The 21,440-nt window shown below is 45.6% G+C and overlaps 1 protein-coding gene across 1 annotated transcript; it reads left to right on the forward strand.

Annotated features, from left to right (window-relative positions):
* The first annotated feature begins 16,439 nt into the window (after positions 1–16,439).
* Positions 16,440–17,747, forward strand: LOC125263961 (uncharacterized protein F54H12.2-like). The gene has a single exon (XM_048183162.1). It carries the CDS (start codon positions 16,440–16,442, stop codon positions 17,745–17,747), a length of 1,308 nt encoding a protein of 435 aa, XP_048039119.1.
* The last annotated feature ends 3,693 nt before the right edge of the window (positions 17,748–21,440 follow it).

Genomic DNA, 21,440 nt, shown 5'->3' on the forward strand with positions numbered 1-21,440 from the left:
TTAACAGAAAGATACTCAGACAAGACACTTCAAGCATTTCATCAAACTCTGAAATATACTCAGATTGCCAAGTCAGGCAATGCAGGGATTGCACTGATACCAGTATTCCAAAAAGCACGGTTATCTTACCATCAAACATTCTCTGAACTCTGTTGATTAACCCAATCCTTGCTAACTTGAGGTTTGCTGGTTCCAAAAAATGCATCCGGGAGTAAGTTCAGCCAACCTGAAGTATGATTACAGTTAACAAACCAGACTTTCTCAACAGAGCGACGAATCAACGAGCTAAGAATGGACGCTAAGAAAAAGTGTGCCATACTAATTCTTCTTCTTTTGTTTAATGCCTGTTTAGATGCATAGTGCATATTATCATCTATTTGGTGGTTGTGCAATCATTTTTTCAATCTTTTCATTTAATAATATTTTTTAATCACTGTGAATAAGAACTATATTGTTTGTTTGATGCTAATTTGTGTTTGATACACCATTGTGTTGTTTGTGATCCTCCATCAGCAGCTGCAGTATCTCTCAGCTGTATCAGTGCATCACTGTGACGTCTGACTGACCGAGGTTTTTGTACCACTCTTTATCACTGTGTGAACACTGGACCACTGTGTGAACACTGGACTCACGCTATGAAGCATTAGTTGAGCATTAGTAAATAGTCAATTCATCATTTATAAAACATTAAAAAACATTTGTACGCCGTTTATAAATAGAGCTGTAAATGCTTTGTTCTTGATTTATAAGCATATCTATAATGTGTTTAATAATTGCATTTTCATACTTTATTAATGATCAATTTGTCATTTCTAAATTATGTATTACATTATTCACAAACCAGTTATTTAGGAGTTTTCAGTGGTTCATAATATAATTTAGGAAGTGTAACTAAATGATTAATAAAATATTTAAATGTACATTTATGCATCTTATTATTTAGACATTTAGTATTAGTTACTTAGTGTGTTATTAAAGGCTTTATTAGCACATATTCCTAGTGTCAAAACTCAGTACTAACTTTAAAACATTAGAGAACAGCAGAGCAGAAGATCACTGAACCTTTAAATCTCCTTTGTAAAGCTTCACGAGGCATAAATAGTGCTCACTGTAGATGAGCTCACAAAAATAGTTACCTAACCACTTCTAAACGTTTTATAATTACTTGAATTAATCATGAATTACAGTAGGAATATGTGTTAATAAAGCATTTATTAACACACTAAGTAACTATTACTGTAACGATCACCATCTGTTCCTGTCATGTTCCTGTCAGTTCCCGGACTACACTTCCCACAATCCTCTCTGCCAGTCACATGTTCACTCCACACCAATCACCTGTTGCCACATACAGCCTAGCACACTATCACTAAGCACCACACCCAGCTGCAGCTCATTATCAGGACTATAAAGGACTTCCACTCACACCACCTCACCGCAAAGTATTGTTAACACTGTTGCAATTTCTGAGCGTTTATTCCCTGTTTGCCTGTCTGTTCTCGACCTTGTCTGTTCCTGTTTATTGACCCGTTGCTGCCTGTCCTGATCCTTGCCTCGTATACTGTTCTGTGAGTGATATCTGCCTGCCTTTTGACCTACCGCCTGTACCCTGACTACGACCCTGCCTGTCCTTTGCTGCTCCTGTTTGTTCCTGATTGACTCTGCCTGTACGACCATTCTCACTGTAAATAAAACGCTGCACTTGGATCTCCAGCCTGAGTCTCCATTCGTAACAATTACACTATATGTCTAAATAATACGATGTATAAATTAATGTTAAAGTAGTTTATTAATCATTTTCTTACACTTCCTAAATGATTTTATGAACCACTGAAAACTCCCAAATAACTGGTTTGTAAATAATGTAATACTTAATTTAGAAATGATAAATTGATTATTAATAAAGTATGAAAATACAATTATTAAACACATTATAGATATGCTTATAAATCAAGAATAAAGCATTTATAGCTGTATTTATAAACTGCTCACTAATGTCTATTAATGCTTTATAAGTTATGAATTAACTATTTACTAATGCTTAACTAATGCTTCATAGCATACAGTTATTATAAAGTGTTACCCATTATTCAAACCTTGACAAACCACTGCCAGTGTCAAGACAAATATGATGCTGAAAGTCATGTTTGTTGGTTGATGAAGAAGAGCTCTTGATCATGTCATGTTCAGTTCATAGAGCTATAAACACATTCAGAGCAGTGAAGCATGAGCCGCTCATGTAAAACACCCTCTGAATGCAAAAGACAGAAGAGAGATCAGGACCATATACATTCAGAGTCCAGTAGTTTTACTGACAGGGTTAAAAGAAAGGCTTTACATCACCAAATCACAGTATAAACTACATACTACATAGACTACATATTACATAGACGTATTGCAATGATGTAACATACTGACGAGAACCGACAAAGACTGAGGGAGAACACAGGGAATATATACAGGGCAAACAGAGGGGCAAACAAGGCTAATTAACAGGACACAGCTGGGACTGAGGAACTAAATCAGGGTTACCAAGGGAACAAACTAGTGATGTTCGGTTCTTGAACGAATCGTTCTTTTGAGCCGGTTGAAACAGGTTCATAGGAAGTAACCGGTTGAGCCGGTTCACTAATCGAACTGAATCAAACTTTAGTTCTGGGCTGATGCATGTCCGACTCAAAAAAAAAAAAAAAACGATTGAGCCAGTTCCACTAGATGTCGAAGTTTGCCGAGGATTACCAAGGAGTCTTCTGAGTGAGTTGACAATACCATGCAAGCTTATTGTGACTATTTAATTAAAACCTGCAAAAACCTTTTTGTCAAGAGATGTAAATAAAGTTTACTATGGTTTATTATACATGCAGATTATAAGTTGTAAGTGAAATCAATGAGTTTATTCTTTCTATATGCTTTAGACATTAGGTTGGACCCAGGTTGGACGCGTCCGTTGAAAGCACCGTTCTTCGTGATACCGCCTGCAGGGGTACTCCTAGACTGAACCAAGAGGGGTTCGTCCAGGGCTTCAGGGCTGCTACACAGGCCTGATTGACCTTGAGACGCAAGCGGCCGTGTCGCCAGGCGTGAGGAGGGACCCGAATTTTCAGCCAGTACTGAAGAGGCCGCATACGAAGCAGGCCGAGCTGCAGCACAGGGGAGGCGGAAGCCATCAGCCCTAGCAACCTCTGGAACAGCTTCAGAGGGAGGTAGGCTTTGTTCTTGATGGAAGCCGCGAGCTGTTGAATGGTCAGAGCGCGCTCTGACGAGACTACTGCCGTCATACGAACTGAGTCGAGGACTGCACCCAGGAACGAGATACGTTGAGTGGGAAGCAGTGAGCTCTTGGCTAAATTGACCCTGAGACCCAGACACTGCAAGTGGCTGAGGAGCACGGATCTGTGGTGCTCCAGCTCTGTTCGCGAGCTGGCCAGAATGAGCCAGTCGTCGAGGTAGTTTAGAACCCGTATACCCATCTGCCTCCGAGGGGAAAGTGCCGCGTTCATGCACTTCGTGAAAGTGCGAGGAGCTAGAGACAACCCGAAGGGAAGGACCGTATATTGGTAAGCCACACCCTCAAACGCGAATCTCAAGAATCGCCTGTGCTGGGGGGCTATCTGGATGTGAAAGTAAGCATCTTTCAGGTCCAGCGAGCAGAACCAGTCACCGTGACATACTTGTGCGAGGATCTGCTTCAGCGTTAGCACTCTGAACTTTCGCTTCATGAGGGAAAGATTCAGAAGTCTGAGGTCCAGAATGGGTCTGAGACCGCCGTCTTTCTTTGGAACCAGAAAGTAGCGGCTGTAGAAGCCCGACTCGCTCTGCGAAGGGTGAACTATTTCTATAGCCCCTTTCCTCAGAAGAGTTAAAACTTCGGCCCGGAGGACGTGAGCATCGTCCGGCTGTACCGTAGTTTGAATAACCCTGCCGAAGCGCGGGGGTCTTCTGGCAAACTGGAGCGAGTAACCTAGGCTTATGGTTCTCAGAATCCAACTTGATACGCCGGGGATGGCCTGCCAAGCCTCGGCCCGGGTAGCAAGGGGTAGAATGACATCGGATGGCGGCCTGCGTAGAGGGGGGTCGCACACCGATATGGGAGGAAGAGGAAATAAGCTCTTTTGAGGAGAGTGTAAAAAATTGGTCGCCGTGATAACGGCGGTTGTTAAGGACGCAGCATGTGTGGGTCCTATTACAGCAGACTGCATTTGTCCCGTGCCCGGAGTTAAAAAAAGGCAGAGGGGAGTATGCATGAGCGAGCTTTCGGGGTGGTCCGGCCGCAGTGAGACATGCCCCGATCCTCTTCCTTTCTGGCCGATCAGGACGACTTAGGAGGCGCCGGGTCCAGCACAATCTTGGGCGGGGGTCCCTGGCGTCTTGGGAAAGCCGTGCGCTTAGAGGAGCGCGAGCGCTGGCGGTGCTCTTTGGGTGGTGCAGCTTGTGAGGCAGAGGGAGCTGGTTTCGTCTGCTGAGCCGGCGCAGGCCTGGGGTGGCTGGGAGCAGACGCGGAGCTTGAACGCTTGGGCAGGAAATGTCTCATCGCTTGAGAAGACTTCTGTGCTGCCGTAAAGCGCTCTGTGAACCCTTCCACTGCTGGTCCAAAGAGTCCTGACGGGGAGATGGGTGCATCCAGGAAGGCCGTCTTGTCCTGATCTTTGATCTCCATCAGGTTAAGCCATAAATGGCGACGGCACGTAGGGAAAGTTTGCGCGCTTTGTCGCCATAGGCCGCGCAGCTAAGCCGCGCCATCATTGTTTCAACGACTTGCAATGAGTGAACCAATGACAATGCAGCTGCACTGTGTTATTGAAAAAGGCTTCAGTAGCGGGGAAAAAGGGAGACTTTTCCCCCATATGCAGTACGAGTGAAGTATCGAAAGGGAACCTACAATCTATTGAGCATACATAAACAGTTATTAATAAAAAAGAATCATAAATTAATTCGACGTGGAAACACAATCACGTTACAAGGGCAGTCCACTAAAATTTTCAGTGGCGCTTTAAGACAAAACAGGAAACTTGTGAATATTCATGTAAGCTCCGCCCAGTGTCACCGAAAATCTCAGACACCGAATATTTCATAACACCGGAAACCAATTTCTCCGGTGCGCCACATTCTGCGCTCTCATTGGCTCATGTTATATTCAAAACGTCTCGGGTTACGAGTGTAACCCTTGTTCCCTGAATAAGGGAACGAGACGCTACATCCAATGACACAATGGGAACCCTCTGCATTTTGTGTCCGTGAAGCACCTCTGTATCCAACCAATGAGAAGACGTGACGTCAGAGGCGGGTGACGACACGGATCAGGAAACTATAAAGCATACCCGGAACAAAGAACGCTAGCTTCTGAGTATTGTCTGAAGCAAGAGCGCTCCAGGCATGAAGGAGGTACGGCAATGCGACGTAGCGTCTCGTTCCCTTACTCAGGGAACAAGGGTTACACTCGTAACCCGAGACGTTCCCTTTCATGGGAACATCGACGCTACGTCCAATGACGCAATGGGAACGCTGTCCCAACTACGCCGTGTCACCAAGTGCCTGGCTGTTATCTTGTAGAACTATAGCACCTGGAGTGACATTCAGGTTAAGATTGTAAAATCTGATGAAGGTGTGCTGGGATGACCATCCAGCCGCACCACAAATATCGTCTAAGGAAACTCCTGATAAAAGAGCCTTGGAAGCAGCCATACCTCTAGTGGAATGAGCTCGAATAGTTAAGGGACATGGGTGTCCCACTGCTTTGTATGCGAGTGAGATGGCCTTGACCACCCACTTGCTCATCCTCTGTTTAGATGCTGGACCCCCTCTCTTCGGGGACCCATAACATACAAATAATTGATTTTTCTCCACAGGGCAGCTCTGTGGACATAAGCATCCAATGCCCTCACAGGGCAAAGTAGATTCTTCTTTTCCTGATCCACATTTGTGAATGGAGGCGGGCAGAACGCCTCGAGTACGATGGGACCTGGGACCCTCGACGGCACCTTTGGGACATAACCCGGTCTGGTGTGTAAGAAAGCCTTAATCATACCGGGCGCAAATTCTAAGCATGATGGAGCGACTGACAGCGCTTGTAAATCGCCAATCCTTTTTAGGGATGAAATTGCCAACAGAAGGACAGTTTTTAGTGTCAGGAATTTGTCTGATACTTCTTCTATTGGCTCAAAGGGAGCCTCAGCTAGCCCCTGGAGCACAATAGTCAGATCCCAGGTCGGGGTTTTTGTGCACGCCGCAGGTCTCAACCTGAGCGTGCCACGAAGGAAGCGCATAACTAGGGGGTCTCGACCCACCGAGGAGCTCCCTACAGGACTGTGATAAGCCGAAATGGCTGCGATATACACCTTTAGTGTTGAAGGGGTTAAACCTTCAGAAAACTTATCTTGAAGTGCAGCACATAGCTGATTGGAGACTGGACAAGGTCCAAATTATGTTGGCCACACCATGTAGCAAACAGTTTCCATTTGTATGAATACAGCTTCCTTGTGGAGGGAGCTCTGGAGTGAAGGATGGTCTCCACAACCTCGGTTGGGAGACCAGATTCTATGAGCCTTGCCCCCTCAGAGGCCAGGCCCACAGTTTCCACATTTCTGGGCGGGGATGGAGAATCGTGCCGCCCAGTTGCGACAGGAGATCCTGCCTGAGAGGAAGCTCCAAAGGCGAGCCGTGAAGTAGAGACATTATGTCCAAGAACCATATTCTGGTCGGCCAGTAAGGGGCCACCAATATTAGGTCGACCCTCTCCTGGCGAACCTTCTCCAGAACTCCCGGGAGCAGTGAGATTGAGGGAAATGCATACAGGCGCAGCCTCGGCCACGTCTGTAGCATAGCATCCAGCCCTAGAGGTGCTGGGTGCTGCAGGGAATACCACAGAGGGCACTGAGCTGACTCCTCTGTGACAAATAGATCGACTTGAGCTCGACCAAACATTTTCCATATTAGCTCCACCACCTCGGTGTGGAGTTTCCATTCCCCCGGTCTCGCACTCTGCCTCGACAGAGCGTCTGCCCCCACATTCAACCGCCCGGGAATGTAAGCTGCTCTCAGAGAGAGGAGCTTTCCCTGGGACCAGAGGAGGATGCGGCTGGCCAACTTTGATAATAGGCGAGACCGCATACCCCCCTGATGGTTGATGTAAGAGACCACCGTAGTGTTGTCCGTGCGGACCAACACATGGTGATCCCTCAGGTCTGGGAGGAAGTGTCTCAGAGCAAGAAACACCGCCATCATCTCCAGCCGATTTATGTGCCAGGAGAGCTGATGGTCCTTCCAAAGACCCTGAGCTGAGCGACCACTCATGATCGCCCCCCAGCCCGTGAGAGAAGCATCTGTCGTAAGCATTACGCGACGATGAGAAGTCCCCAACACGGGTCCCTGGGACAGGAACCAAGGCTTTTTCCACATGACCAGAGCACGAAGGCATCGCCGCGTGACTTTGATCATGCGAAAAGGATTTCCCCTCGGAGAAAACCCCTTGGTCCTGAGCCACCACTGTAAGGGTCTCATGTGCAGGAGGCCAAAAGTAATAACGTTGGACGCAGCTGCCATCAGACCCAACAGTCTCTGAAACTGTTTTACAGTGAGTGACTGGCCTAACTTCACCCCATTCACGGCCCCGAGAATGGAATTCACACGAGCAGGGGACAATTGTGCCTGCATCGTGGTGGAATCCCAGATTACTCCTAAATAGTTTGCAACCTGGCTCGGGACCAGCACACTCTTTTTGGCGTTGAGCCTCAGCCCAAGCGTTTTCATGTGCGACAGAACAACATCTCGATGTTGAACTGCCAACTGTTCTGTTTGAGCTAATATCAACCAATCGTCAATATAGTTCAGCACGCGGATGCCCTGGAGTCTCAATGGAGCCAGCGCTGCATCCACGCACTTCGTGAACATACGGGGTGATAGAGATAGGCCGAAAGGAAGAACCTTCTATTGGTAAGCTTCGCCCCCGAAAGCAAACCTGAGGAACTTCCTGTGAGAAGGATGGATGGATACATGAAAGTATGCGTCTTTCAGATCTATCGCCACAAACCAGTCCTCGGACCTGATCTGGGGAATGATCTGTTTGAGTGTAAGCATTTTGAACTTCAACTTCTTTACGGAATGATTTAACACACGTAAATCTATGATCGGACGCAACCCTCCATCCTTCTTTGGAACAATGAAGTAGCGGCTGTAAAAGCTCGACATTTTGCTGGGAGGAGGAACCCTTTCTATAGCTCCTTTTTGCAAAAGCGTCGTAACCTCTTGTTCCATCACCAGAGACTGCTCTGGGGTTACCACTGTGGGAAGCACCCCGTTGATCTTGGGAGGTGTAGAACCGAACTGAATTCTGTAACCCTGTTCTATTATGAGCAGCACCCACTTCGAAATGTTCGGGAGACGTTTCCATTCTTCCACATATTCTACTAAGGGAACCAATCCCTCGAGACTGGTCTCTGGTGTTTTTTGAGCACTTGGCTCGTCCATCTGACGCGGCGCACCGGCAGACAGACGAATCAAGCGCCAACCGACCCTCCTCGGAGGATCGGTGGAGACCGCTGTGCCCTGATGCACACTGGGTGGCAGGGTTGACAGGACGGTCCCCTGAGGGCACCAAGGAGGACCCGATATCCGAATCCTCCCGGAGGGGGCTGCCCTCGAGAGATCAGGACCTCTTCTTTGAAGCCTTCCGGGAGATAATGACGGTCCTCAGATCCGTCCTACCTCCGGAAGGCTTCGCCTGTGTCGCCCGGCCCGGTCCCCATGATTTTTGTGGGGGCGCACGGGAGGCGACACTGGCCTTCTGTTGCGCTCTATGCGCTGAGGAGCTGGCTGTCGGCCGAGGCTGCTCCCGCCCAGCAGCCTCGGGGGGATGAGAGCGGCGGGGAAGAATTTTCTGGAAGGCCGCTGATTGCTTGCGTGTCTCCTGAAACCTGTCGACGACAGTTGTAACTGCGTCGCCGAACAGGCCAGCAGGAGACAGCGGTGCATCCATCAAAACATTCTTATCCTTGTCTTTAATATCCAATAAATTAAGCCATAAGTGCCTCTCCATGGCCACCAGGGCTGCCATAGAGCGGCCTATTGATTTGGCCGTCTCCTTGGTGGCCCGGAGAGCTAGATCTGTCGCTTTACGGATTTCTTGGATAGCTTCGAATGTTGCTTCCCCACTCTCATCTATCTCCCCCAGCAGATCAGCTTGGTATGCCTGCAAGATTGACATTGTGTGCAGGCACGCCGCCGCCTGACCCGCCGCTGAGTAAGCCTTGCCCACCAAATTAGATGTTATCTTTAAGGGCTTGGTGGGCAACGTCGGGGTCCTGAGGGACGACGCAGACTCGGGCGAGAGATAGCTCGCAAGCGTCTCTTCTACCTGAGGCATCGCCCCATAGCCGTGGTGCTTCAGCCCCATGATGTTGCTGTACAGTGACGTTTGGGGGCTGAAGACACGATATTGTACAGGTCTCTTCCACGACCTCGACACCTCGGTGTGGAGGTCGGGAAAGAACGGCAGACCCCGACGCTGGGGTAGTGACCGTGCGGGAAGGAATCTTTCATCCAACTTGCTTTTGGGTCTATTCTCATGTTTCTCCGCGGGCCAGTCAATGTTTAGCTTTTCAACTGCCCTGGTCACTACCTCCAACAGCTCCTCATACGCTGGGGATGAGGATGGTGGTTCCTCATCCCCTTCGACACCCTCCACATCAACCTCCTCGGGGAAGAGGAAGATATATTGAGTGTCTGTGTCTCCCTCCAGGGGGAAGAAACCGCAGCGCGTGCTTCCACCGCCAGAGGAGAGACACTGGGTCCAGCAGGTAAGGGGAGCGATAGGGCTGGGCCCATCTCTCCCCCCTCTGACAGATCCATTTGTGAACCCCACGAGTGCAGACTGTGCCGAGCCTCAGCAGCGGTGGGACCGGACCCGCGGGGAACACTCGCCGCGGCGCCCTCCTCGAAGAGCGCCCGGCGTGAACGCAGCACTCTGAGAGTGAGCCTCTCGCAGTGAACACTGACAGCTCCCTCGAGAGCTGCCTGTGCGTGCTCAACTCCCAGGCATCTGACACACATCTCGTGTGTATCCCCGTCCGTGATGAAGCGAGGACAGGGATGAACACACTTAGTGAAATGCTGCTTTTTTCCGCCATTATAATATATATATATATATGTCTTTATGTTGTGCTTGGAAAACTCTTGTCCTCAGACGAAGAGATCACAGTGTAATATAACTGGACAGACAACAATAAATAAGACAAACAAGATACAGATAGCGCTTGCTGAAGACAACAGAAGCTAGCGTTCTTTGTTCCGGGTATGCTTTATAGTTTCCTGGTCCGTGACGTCACCCGCCTCTGACGTCACGTCTTCTCATTGGTTGGATACAGAGGTGCTTCACGAACACAAAATGCAGAGGGTTCCCATTGCGTCATTGGACGTAGCATCGATGTTCCCACGAAAGGGAACTACTTGCTATTGATCACATTAATAACCAAGTAAAATATATATGTGTGTATAAAAATTATTATTTTCTTTTATAAATATACTTATTTTTAAGTAGTTTAATAGTTTTCACATTATGTTATTATATTAATAACATAATTTATTTCTATATTACTCTGGTAACCTTGGTTACACTGTGTTGCCATATGGCAACACTGCGCAATAATGGAATGACATTATTATAATAGGTTAGCTAGCTAGCAAAGGTCAGCTGCAGTCTGTTAAGCTGTAACAATAAAAACATTAATGCTAGTGATATAATGTTGATTAGTCGCATGTTAAGGACATGACATTTGTATTATGGATTAAATCAACATTAGAGACCTGCCTGCCCATTGCCACCACAGCCAGTATACTGGCCCAGACCAACCACTGGCCTACCACGGTGTCTCAAAAAGGCAGGTGCAAGTGGATGTAAGTGTATTGTTAGGGTGAAGTGCACCAAATGTGATGTGTACGTGTGTCTCACCTCTGAAAAAAAAAATGCTTTTTAAAGTTTCGTAGAGAAAAAAGGTGAAGTTTCAAGGATTTGGGCGGGGGGTTCATGTTCATAACCTTCCTCTCATAAGATTGTGTAATGTTGAATTTTCATGAACTGCAATGTTTTTGGTTTTATGTCAATGTTTTATGATACATGATGAACAATATTAGATTTGTTTTTAACTGAGTACATTTGCAATTTAAATAATATTCACGAAAAACGTAATGAAATTCAAAGAATATAAAGCATTTGTCACGGTTGATGAATCCGCTGTCTCATTCTGGTGTCTGTGTGTTTGTGTGGGTGTGTCTGGTTGATTGTTTCGTGTGGGCGTCACCGCAGATTGTTTGGTCAGCGGCAGCTGTGTTGTAACGATTTGTACAGTTATTAATCAATTTATGGGTGGAATATGAATATAATAATTCTTATGAATTAATCACAACGAATCATTTGGTACACCTATAGATAAGTAGTTATTACCCTGGGGCATGTGTCAAAAAGTGATTTATGGCCCCTTTGATTGATGACTTGACAGGTGTGACCTTTTGTCCTTCCGTTTCCGGACTGTGTCAACACAACCTTTGACCCCGATGTCATTGACCTATGACCTCCGGATATTAGGATGAATGTAATGTTGTTTGTGTTTGTCCATCTGGCTGTTGACCTGTGACCTTCGGATATTAGGATGAATGTAATGTTGTTTGTGTTTGTCCATCTGGATGTTGACCCGTGAGCTCCGGGAGTGAATGATCGTTTGACCCGGTTGTTTGAACAGATATTTCGGGGGTGTCGCATTCCGTCACAGGGTTATATAAATAGAGGTTCAGACATTCTGCAAAAATGAGAAGAGGAGCTATGAGCTACATAGACATGGCGCATTTAAACTCACCTAGAACTCCTGATATGGATAGCGATGATGACTCGATATATGACGGGCTGGAAATGGCACCAAAAAAACATTGCAGACATACGAGTATAACAAAGTTTCTCCATGACAATACGGATGTCGTGAAAAAGGAGAATATAATGTCCAATAAGCGGGTATTTGGCTACATCTTTCATAAAGCATCCAGAGTCGTGACTCTCTACACAGCAGATACCCTCGGTGATTTTTACCGGGGGGATCCGTGTGTGGTGTTTCATGAGAAAGACTGGGTGCTGTTTTACGGCCGTGTCTGGAAGGATCTGAATGACTGCCGGGGGATGCCGTTGTACATCTCTGAGTTTGACAGTGTGGTGCCGAATACCCGGTACCGTGTGGTCGGAGACCATTCTATGAAGAATGACGACGAATATGTCTACATTTTCTGCTGCAAAGACAAGACAAAGCTCCGTGACCCACCCCGACGCCTTGTGGAAAAGGAAGAACACGACAAACTGTACGAGATGCAGTTTTTGTTCACGTGGCGTGATCTGGATCTGCTGAGTGGCTTTTTCTCGGCGATAAACAAGATGTTCAATTGGTGCAACATACATGATGGTTACAAGAAAATTAAAGTGGCCCTGTTCCACCCAGAGAGATGCCCCCGCAGCGACATGTACGAACTGCCGGCCCCGCCCATTCACTACAGCCATCAAAAGAGCGGGTAAGTCTAACCCACCAACACTTCTCATTTATAAGCCATGGCTCGAGACATGTCTCCACAGCAGATGCACTGCTTCATCAACTCATACAAATGCGATCTCGATCATCCTGATGATAATGCTACGGATCATGTTCTAACAGAAAACACTTCTGCAACGGACACTTCGAAAGAATGGCTGGATAAATTCTGCACAGAGCTCGGATACCGCAACCTCTCCTTCCTGACGGAACTCTGCGCCGACACACCTTTCGCTACTAAACAGGATTTTGACGTGACAGACGGCTGCTTTACCGATATCGGATTCAAGACCGTGAAAGCCACGATCGCAGCGCTGCTGCAGCACATCATCAGCAACAAGTTGAAGGAAGACTGTGAGGGCTGTGCCATTGATCACCCCAGCCAGCTCCAACACTCCTGCCTGTTTGAACCACCTACATTTTTCTTCGATACTCACTTTGACGAACTGACCCGCAAGCTGTTTAAACCCAGCCTTCGCCGCGCTATCGCTCACGCGCTACGACGCTGCGGACTAAAGTCGCACCCTCAACGGATTCAAGGAACAACCGGAGCTATTCTGCATGAATTAAAAGAAGAGCCGTACATCGGCAGCAGGCTGCAAGCAATCAGGGACGAGCTTGTGGACGAATCGTGCAAGAAAGCAGTCTACGACGCGGTCGATATCTGGTCGGGTAAACCCCTTACGGATGGAGAGTAACCAAGAAACCGTCAGCAGCACCACCGACACTAACAACATGGGTCTGGTATATAGCCTAAAAGATTTTATGGGAAATATGTTCAAAGAACATTACAGAAGAGAACTCGAGAGATTGCTGGAAGAAGTGATCATATTTTCAAATTCTGATGATGAAGAAGAAGAAAATGATGATGATGATGAAGATAAGCGTGTAAAGAATCTCAAGAAAGTAATGAAAAATGCTCGAGGAGTGATATGTACATGGGGTAAAATGATCACCGAATGTGCCAATAACGATGAACCGCTTTCTGTTTTAAGAAACGTTCTGGATATAGTGTGTGAAGCAGAGTTGCGTTTTGCCGACATCACATGTATCTGTGCCTTTGTAACTGATGTTTGTGAGGAGTTGGTGTTAAAAGATGCTGATTTCGATGTAAATCCTTTTATTGAAACAGCGGTTGATCATTTCTTAGATTGTGATTTAAAGACATGTCGTGAATTTCTTTTCTGGTTAGAGTGTATCTAACAAAATTTTACTCTTCATACTCTGCATGTAATACCTTGTCTTTCTTATTTTATTGTCTTATTACTCGGAGATAGCTATCATATATCCTATCATGTATATTTTCTTGTTTTATTACTTTGAGATAGTTGTCATTATCATATATATCCTATCATATATCCTGTAACGATTTTTAATAAAAAGTTTAACGCATACCAGCCTTTGTCTTATTCTTTTGCAAAAGGTTGAGCCGATAACATGGCAGAGCTCATGAAAGATGCTTATTATACACCTTCCAACCCCGGATCATTAGGGGGGAAAAAACGCCTAAAAGACGCGGTCTTTAAGGATAGTGGCGTCCGTCTAAGCGATAAAGAGGTTTCAGATTGGCTTGCCGGTGAGGACGCTTACACATTACACAGAACCGCGCCTGTGAAATACAAACGCAATAGAGTTGTGGTTTATGGTATCGACGCGCAGTTCCAAGCGGATCTCGTTGATATGACTGCGTATTCCAAGGATAATGATAATAATAAATATTTGTTGACTTGCATCGATGTATTTAGCAAGTATGCGTGGTGTCGTGTACTAAAGAATAAAAGCGGTGCAGAGGTCACTAAGGCGTTTGAGTCTATACTCAAAGAGCGACGTGTACCGCAGAAATTACAGACTGATCAGGGGACGGAATTTTTTAACAAGCGTTTTCAAGACTTAATGAAAAAGCATAACATCACTCATTTCGCAACGGCTACGGATTTGAAAGCTAGCGTCGTGGAGCGTTTTAATCGAACATTAAAAAGTCGTATGTGGAGATTTTTAACGGCCACAAACTCCCACCGGTACATAGATGTTTTACAAGATATTATGGAGGGGTACAACAGCAGTTATCACCGGAGTATTAGGATGCGACCTTTGGACGTCAACAAAGAAAATGAGGCGAGTGTGTTTCAAAACTTGTACGGTGATATAAAGAAGAATGAAAAGGTTTTATTTAAATATAAAGTCGGAGATCTTGTTAGGATCTCTAAAGTGAGAGGGCCATTCGCCAAAGGGTATGAGCAGAACTACACGGAGGAATTTTTCACAATATCCGCATGCATTCCTCGTCAACCACCTGTCTACAGACTATCTGATTACGACGGTGAGATCATCGACGGAGTTTTTTATGAAAAAGAGCTACAAAAGATCATTGTGAGCAAAAACAAGTCGTTTAAGGTGGAAAAGGTTTTAGGGGAGAAAAAACAGGGGAGGTCTACGCTCGTTTTAGTGAAATGGTTAGGATGGCCGTCGAAATTTAATAGCTATATTGACAAAAAAACTCTGGTGGATTTGCAAAAGCCTTAAAACGCGTAAACTCATTACGGATCGGTTCATTCATGTAAAGGCTACTATCATGGAAGATCAAGGTTTCTATGTTACGTTGCCGTGCAACGCATCTTTGGACGTCTATCCTGAAAACCGTATATCTAGTTACAGAACGAGGCTATCTACAACCATCAACTTGAAAGGAAAATGGGATGTTGCGCTTGCTGAAATTGAATATCCTAAAAGTTGGTACACCTTAAGTGATAAGGATGGGGGTTTCACGCTTTACAAGGCCCCACTCCCGACGGAAAAGGAAGGAGATAAACCGGGGGAAAAGAAAAAGATTAGAAAGATATCGGGGACTACTGTAAGGAAGGAATTAAAAATAAATGGTGGATACTACGCGACCATTTACGATGTAATCCTTGGGGTAAATAAGGTTCTTGCAAAGAACGGAGAACTGCGTTATGATGAATTGAGAAACAAGGTGTATCTAGTGGCAATACGTAACATAGCGGTAGGGTTCTATGGAAAACTCGCCACTATTTTAGGGGTGAAGCCGGATGATCCTCTCGGACGTGCGGACTACCATGCTGAAGCTGATTTTACAACGAGTGTTAATACATACGCCCCTTATCAGGCTGATATTAACGCGGGTCTCTATACGATCTACGTTTACACAGACATTATCCAATATCAGGCCGTCGGGGATTCGCACGTCCCCCTTTTGAGATGCGTACATATATCGGGTGAAAACAAGGAAACGGTTAGTGTTAGATACGACAAACCTCATTACGTACCGGTCAACAAGGAGCTCATCACGGACATTGTCGTGGAATTGAAGGACGATCATAACTGCGAAATACCATTTTCTTACGGAAAAGTTGTTGTAAAACTTCACTTTAAACCGTCGAAACATTCTATTCTTTAAAATGAATTATTATAACCCCCGTGAGACGAACGCTGCGGAATATGTCAATTATTACCGAAATCAGGCCGGCGGAGGTCTGCCAGGATACGCAGGGGGCGGAGTTATGTATGGGGCCGGTCTTGGTGGATTGTTCAGAGGTTTGTTTAGGATGGCCATACCATTTCTCAAAAGAGGGTTCAGCATTGCCAAACCTCACCTAAAATCGGCAGCCAAAAATATAGTGACAGACGTAGTCTCGAACGCTCTGTCGAGATCAAATAACGACGACTCTAAACCGCAAGGCGGATCAGGCTTGATGGTAATGGCACGAAAGAGTCTATCTAAACCTCCGGGTATAAGGAGGCGTGGTCGTACCGTGACAAAAAAGAAGAAAACAGCCCGTTCCTTCAAGAAGTTAGCAGTCGGTAGTAGAAAGCGTAAGAAGTCTGTGAAGCGTAACGTATCAGTTAAGCGAACCATTTTCTAACATGGCCTTACTACACCGCATGTCAGGCGAGTGCATCAAGTCTGAATTGGACCTATTCACGGTCCCGCTAACGCAAACTGTTATTGAGAAAAACAGCTATTTAGAAGTTCCTCCATTATCGGCTATATCGGACTCTGCTCCGTTGGAGTTTTTTATCGCCGGAACCGGCGAGGATTATTTGGACCTAAATAACACCTTGGTGTATCTACGGCTTAAAATCACAGCCCCTGATGGCAGCGACCTAGCGGACGACGCAAAGGTCGGTCTAATAAATTACCCCGGAGCAACTATATTTTCGCAAGTCGACGTCAGTCTTGGTGATCGGCTGATATCTCAGAGTTCGAGTACCTATCCATACCGGGCCATAATCGAGAGCCTCATTAATTACGGTAAAGATGCGCTGGAATCACTCTTCTCCGCGGGGCTGTTTTACAAAGATACAGCCGGTCAGATGGACGTGGCGGATCCCGCGGGCGCTAACGCCGGCTTGACAAAAAGAGCTCGATACACAAGCGAAAGCAAGACTGTCGAGCTACTTGCGCCGATTCACAGCGACATTTTCTTTCAAGAAAAATTAATGCTGAACGGCGTTGACATTAAAATTCGCATGATCAGAGGCAAGGATGAATTCTGTCTGATGAAAACTGGTGACCCCGCTTACAAATTAAAAATCATGACTGCGTCACTGTTTGTCAAGAAAGTGTCCGTATCACCATCCGTTAGACTAGGACACGCGCAGGCCTTACTCGGGGCTACGGCCAAGTACCCTATAGACAGGGTATGCCTAAAAAATTTCTCCATACCGGCCGGCAGCCGTGTTTCAAATCAAGAAAATTTGTTTTTAGGAACACTGCCAAAATCTTTAGTTCTGGCTATGGTTGATAACGATTCATTCACTGGAAACTATGGGAAAAACCCCTTTGCATTTAAACATTATGACTTGGAGTACCTGGCAGTCTACGTCGACGGACAGCAATTCCCTGCAAAGCCGCTGCAACCCGATTTTGCAGCGGGGCTGGCGGTACGTGAATTTTACCAGCTGGCTATGGCAACGGGTAGACATCTTAAAAACCAACCGTTATCTATCGACCGCGATGATTTTCTGAACGGATACGCGCTTTACGCCTTTAACCTCACACCTGATGAAGACTGCGGTCAGCACATCTCCCTCGTCAAGTCGGGTAACATCAGACTCGAAGCCCGTTTCAAAAACCCACTGCCGCGCACTATTAATTTAATAGTTTACGCAGTTTTTGACAGCATCGTGGAGCTCTCTAACCGCAGACAGGTTCTGGTCGATTACTATTGAAATGAACACGGTACAACTCACCGCCGTCATGGAAAAAATCATGTGCAAACCACATTTTATCGGTGTTCTACCGTGTGATCAACTCCCTACGGTACCGATAACGAACTTACCTGCAATGACGATAATTAATACGGATCCGGCCCACATGCCGGGCGAACACTGGACCGCTGTTTATTTGGATGAGGACGGACCTAGTTGTTTTTTCGATAGTTATGGCAACCCTCCGGACAGTGATCTCTTTCCACCCACCATCAAAACATTTCTAACAACCAACTCCGCTACCACCCTATATTCAGCCAGACGAGTCCAAGATTTTACATCGGATGCGTGCGGACAGCACTGCGTGTTTTTTCTGTACCACATGGCCAGAGGTGTCGACTATGACAATGTGCTGAGGCTCTACAGCGACGATTATATTAAAAATGATAAAATGGTCAGGCTCTTTGTGAAAAGATTAAGGCCGAATGTTTGTAATGAAAAATTAAGTCTGTGTATTCAATGTGTACAATCTTGTAATACTTCTACGGACTGTGGTTGATTGATCAAATTAACAATGTGATTGTTTAGTATATAAACGAATAAAAACGCTTAAACGGGAATCTTTCTCTTGTCTTTTATTTTACATGCAAACATCCGGTACATGAACAGTGCATTTAGTTATTCCAATATTAACAAAATAAAGAAACCTTAAAATTCTAACCACTGTCCACGATCGAAAGAATGCGACTTAAACGATGAATCCTCTGATCGCGGAGACGATGAGTGGGGGAATTTTTTCTTTTTTGGCTTTTTAGCTTGGGGACCATACTCAGTGCCGTCGGCGCGTGGTTTACTCTTTAAAGAATTAATCGTTTGTCTAACATGATGATTCGGCACTGTAGAAAATGGAATGTTTAATTCCCCAAATGCTTGTAGAAACTTGGTCCATCCTACGGGTCTTTGGTCATCCCGTACCTTGTGCGGAGCAGTGATATTTTTTATCAAATCAAACATGTGTGACCCCGGTATAACTTTACCCTTGAACACAAACTCCCCCGACTCGTTCCAATCGCTGATCTCTTTAGCTTTAGACATTTTGTCTAATATGTAGCGCGTATTTTTCGCGCTCCTTGATGGTACATTCTTCAGAACTTCGGTCGCGACATCTTCCACATTGCCGTTGTGGCCATCGTCGGTAGGACCGCGGTCGTCTTTATGGGTGGGCTCGGAATGAGGTAGTGAAAGGGTTAAAACGCTACTCTCACGATTGCCTTGTTTAACGAGTGCCAAAAACCTGCTCAGGGTGTTTGTATAGAGTTTGGCTTTTTCGTATTGATTCAAATCAGACCTCTGTAGAATACTTCTTATGGTTGTATCCAGATCGTTCTCAACGGTCTGTTGAATATTCTCACGAACATTTTCATTTCTCAGCTTTTCCAGTTGGTGTTGAGGCACTAAATACATCTTCTCGGCGTATTCCATCGTCAGCCCTGTCTAGACGCTATTAAGCTTGAAATAAAGGGCACAGCGACACTCAGGAGAGGTAAAAGAAAACCGCCAGTCTGGTTGAAAATGCGCTTCTTGGCAGATATACCAATTTTTTTATTGGTAACAAATTTAATTTCCGATTTCCTCCTCTTCAGTTTTTCGTACTGCTGACGGTTGATAGGAATCGTGCCATAGAGTATGTTAAGAGCGACTTCGCACAATGTTAAAATGAGTTCGTCGGATGCCGATTGTAAAATAAGACGGCGTTGTTTAGGCGTCGATTTATGTAGCAGTTTTAATAGCGGGAGATGTTTACAAAGTCTGGCCGACATAGCGACTGTCACGTCCTTCGTTTTTTCTGGAGATAAACCACTTGGTGGTTGGAAAGCAACCCCGTTCTGAGGCGAAATTGTTCAGGAGTTTTTGCTTTATAGTCTATCATTAGATAGCCGAAAGGTTGACTCGTAGCATCTTGATAACACTCCATGAAGTATTTGGCGTTTCCGGGGTACATCTGCCGTCCTAGCACAGCCACTTGATTGGCATCCCGCGGGTTTTTAAACAGAATTAAGTAATTTGTGTTTAAGCTAATGGTCCTGCTGGATTTACCTTGGACAAATAAGTTTTGAGTGATGTATATAACGCTGAGATTGCGGTGGTGCACAAATTGCGTAAAGGCCTTTTCGACAGACTTGTTCCCGCAGGCCACTCCCATCAAATCATCCAAAATGAGTAGGTTGGTTTTACTGACAGGTAGTAAATCATCATCATCCAGACACGGGGGAATTCCTTCCACAAATTTAATGTCATACAATTTAAGTAATTCATCGTACAATGGTTGCCAGCAATCATACAAAAAAACAATGTTTTCAATTTTTTTAGAAATCAAATTCATGCCATTTTCCAACAGTTTTTTTACAAAATAACTCTTCCCTGAATTTGAAGGTCCACTTATCACACAACTGAATGGGAACTGAAGTCTGAAATCAAAATCAGAAACATCCCGGGACCCTCTGTGCATCGTAGGTTCAGTAGCCATAAGGAAGGGTGGTGAAGTCGGACAGAAGTCTGCGCTTATTATACACCACCTTAAACCTTTTAACGACTGACTTGTTATGCAAAGTGAGCGTCTTTTTATTCCTCACAATGTTTTCAGTGTGAGCCAGGATGTATTGCGTATCATCAGACAAAGTCACATAACCGTCAACCAGACCGATAAGGCTATCCAGACAGATGGCTTGGGAATTTTTAGCGTTCAACGTTATACCCTTAGCTTTCATGCACACTTTACCTTTGGCCGTGCGATAACCGTAAGATTTTGGGCCGCTGGAGCAAAACTCTGTGATATAATCACCGTCATCTATCTCATTTGTCAGCTCCCCCAAATAATCACCCAGAGGTGGCTCCCAGTCACCGTCCCTAGACACAAAAATGACGCTGTCTGTGTCGGAGTACAAGAGACGGTCGCCTAGTTTGTCCATGAGTTGGTACAATTCCAACCGAGCGTGCGCGGTTGTAAACGCACCTACAAATACATTAATGTCACGAGTCTCAACAACGTCTCCCTTTTTAGGACGATGTTGGACAAGCGCTACGTCGTCCGAGACAAAAGTGAAATATGTCATGGTCTCGGTTTCGCCAAAAACTATTCTGGTGAAAAGTTCGGGATCGTTCACGAGCGTGGTTTGAGGTAGCCCCTCCCTCATCGAGAACCTCCCCCAAAGGCTGTTTAACAGTAATTTGTTGATGGACCTCTGTGCGGGGTTATGATTGATATGTTCAGGATCAAGTTGTATCCCCTCTTTTTCAAAATAACTCTGAATGTAAGTCTCTTTGTCACTGTCTGTGACAACGTTTGACGGGTACCCCGATGCTTGTTGTTTCAACCGCAAAAACGTCTTTACGTATTCGCTAAACAATGTGTCTGATTGTTGCGGAAAGTGCCATACCTCGTCTATTTTCGCGACGACGTACCCCTTCTCGATGGCTTTTAAAAGTTCGATACTGACCCAACACCCCTCGAGCGCCCTCTCCTCGTCGTTGTGGTCGCAGTTTGTTGTTTGGTTTTGATCGCAAGCGCATGTGCGACATAACGGGAACATCAGTTTACCGTTGCATCTGTAAGGGAGAACAGGATGCAATAATTTGCGCGGAGGGTAGACGGTAGCTTTTATTAAACCGTAATAATTTTCGATAGGTTCAAAATCTTTGAAAATGATTTGAGGA

This window comes from Megalobrama amblycephala, linkage group LG3 (assembly GCF_018812025.1).
Source record: "Megalobrama amblycephala isolate DHTTF-2021 linkage group LG3, ASM1881202v1, whole genome shotgun sequence".
NCBI classification, from domain to species: domain Eukaryota; kingdom Metazoa; phylum Chordata; class Actinopteri; order Cypriniformes; family Xenocyprididae; genus Megalobrama; species Megalobrama amblycephala.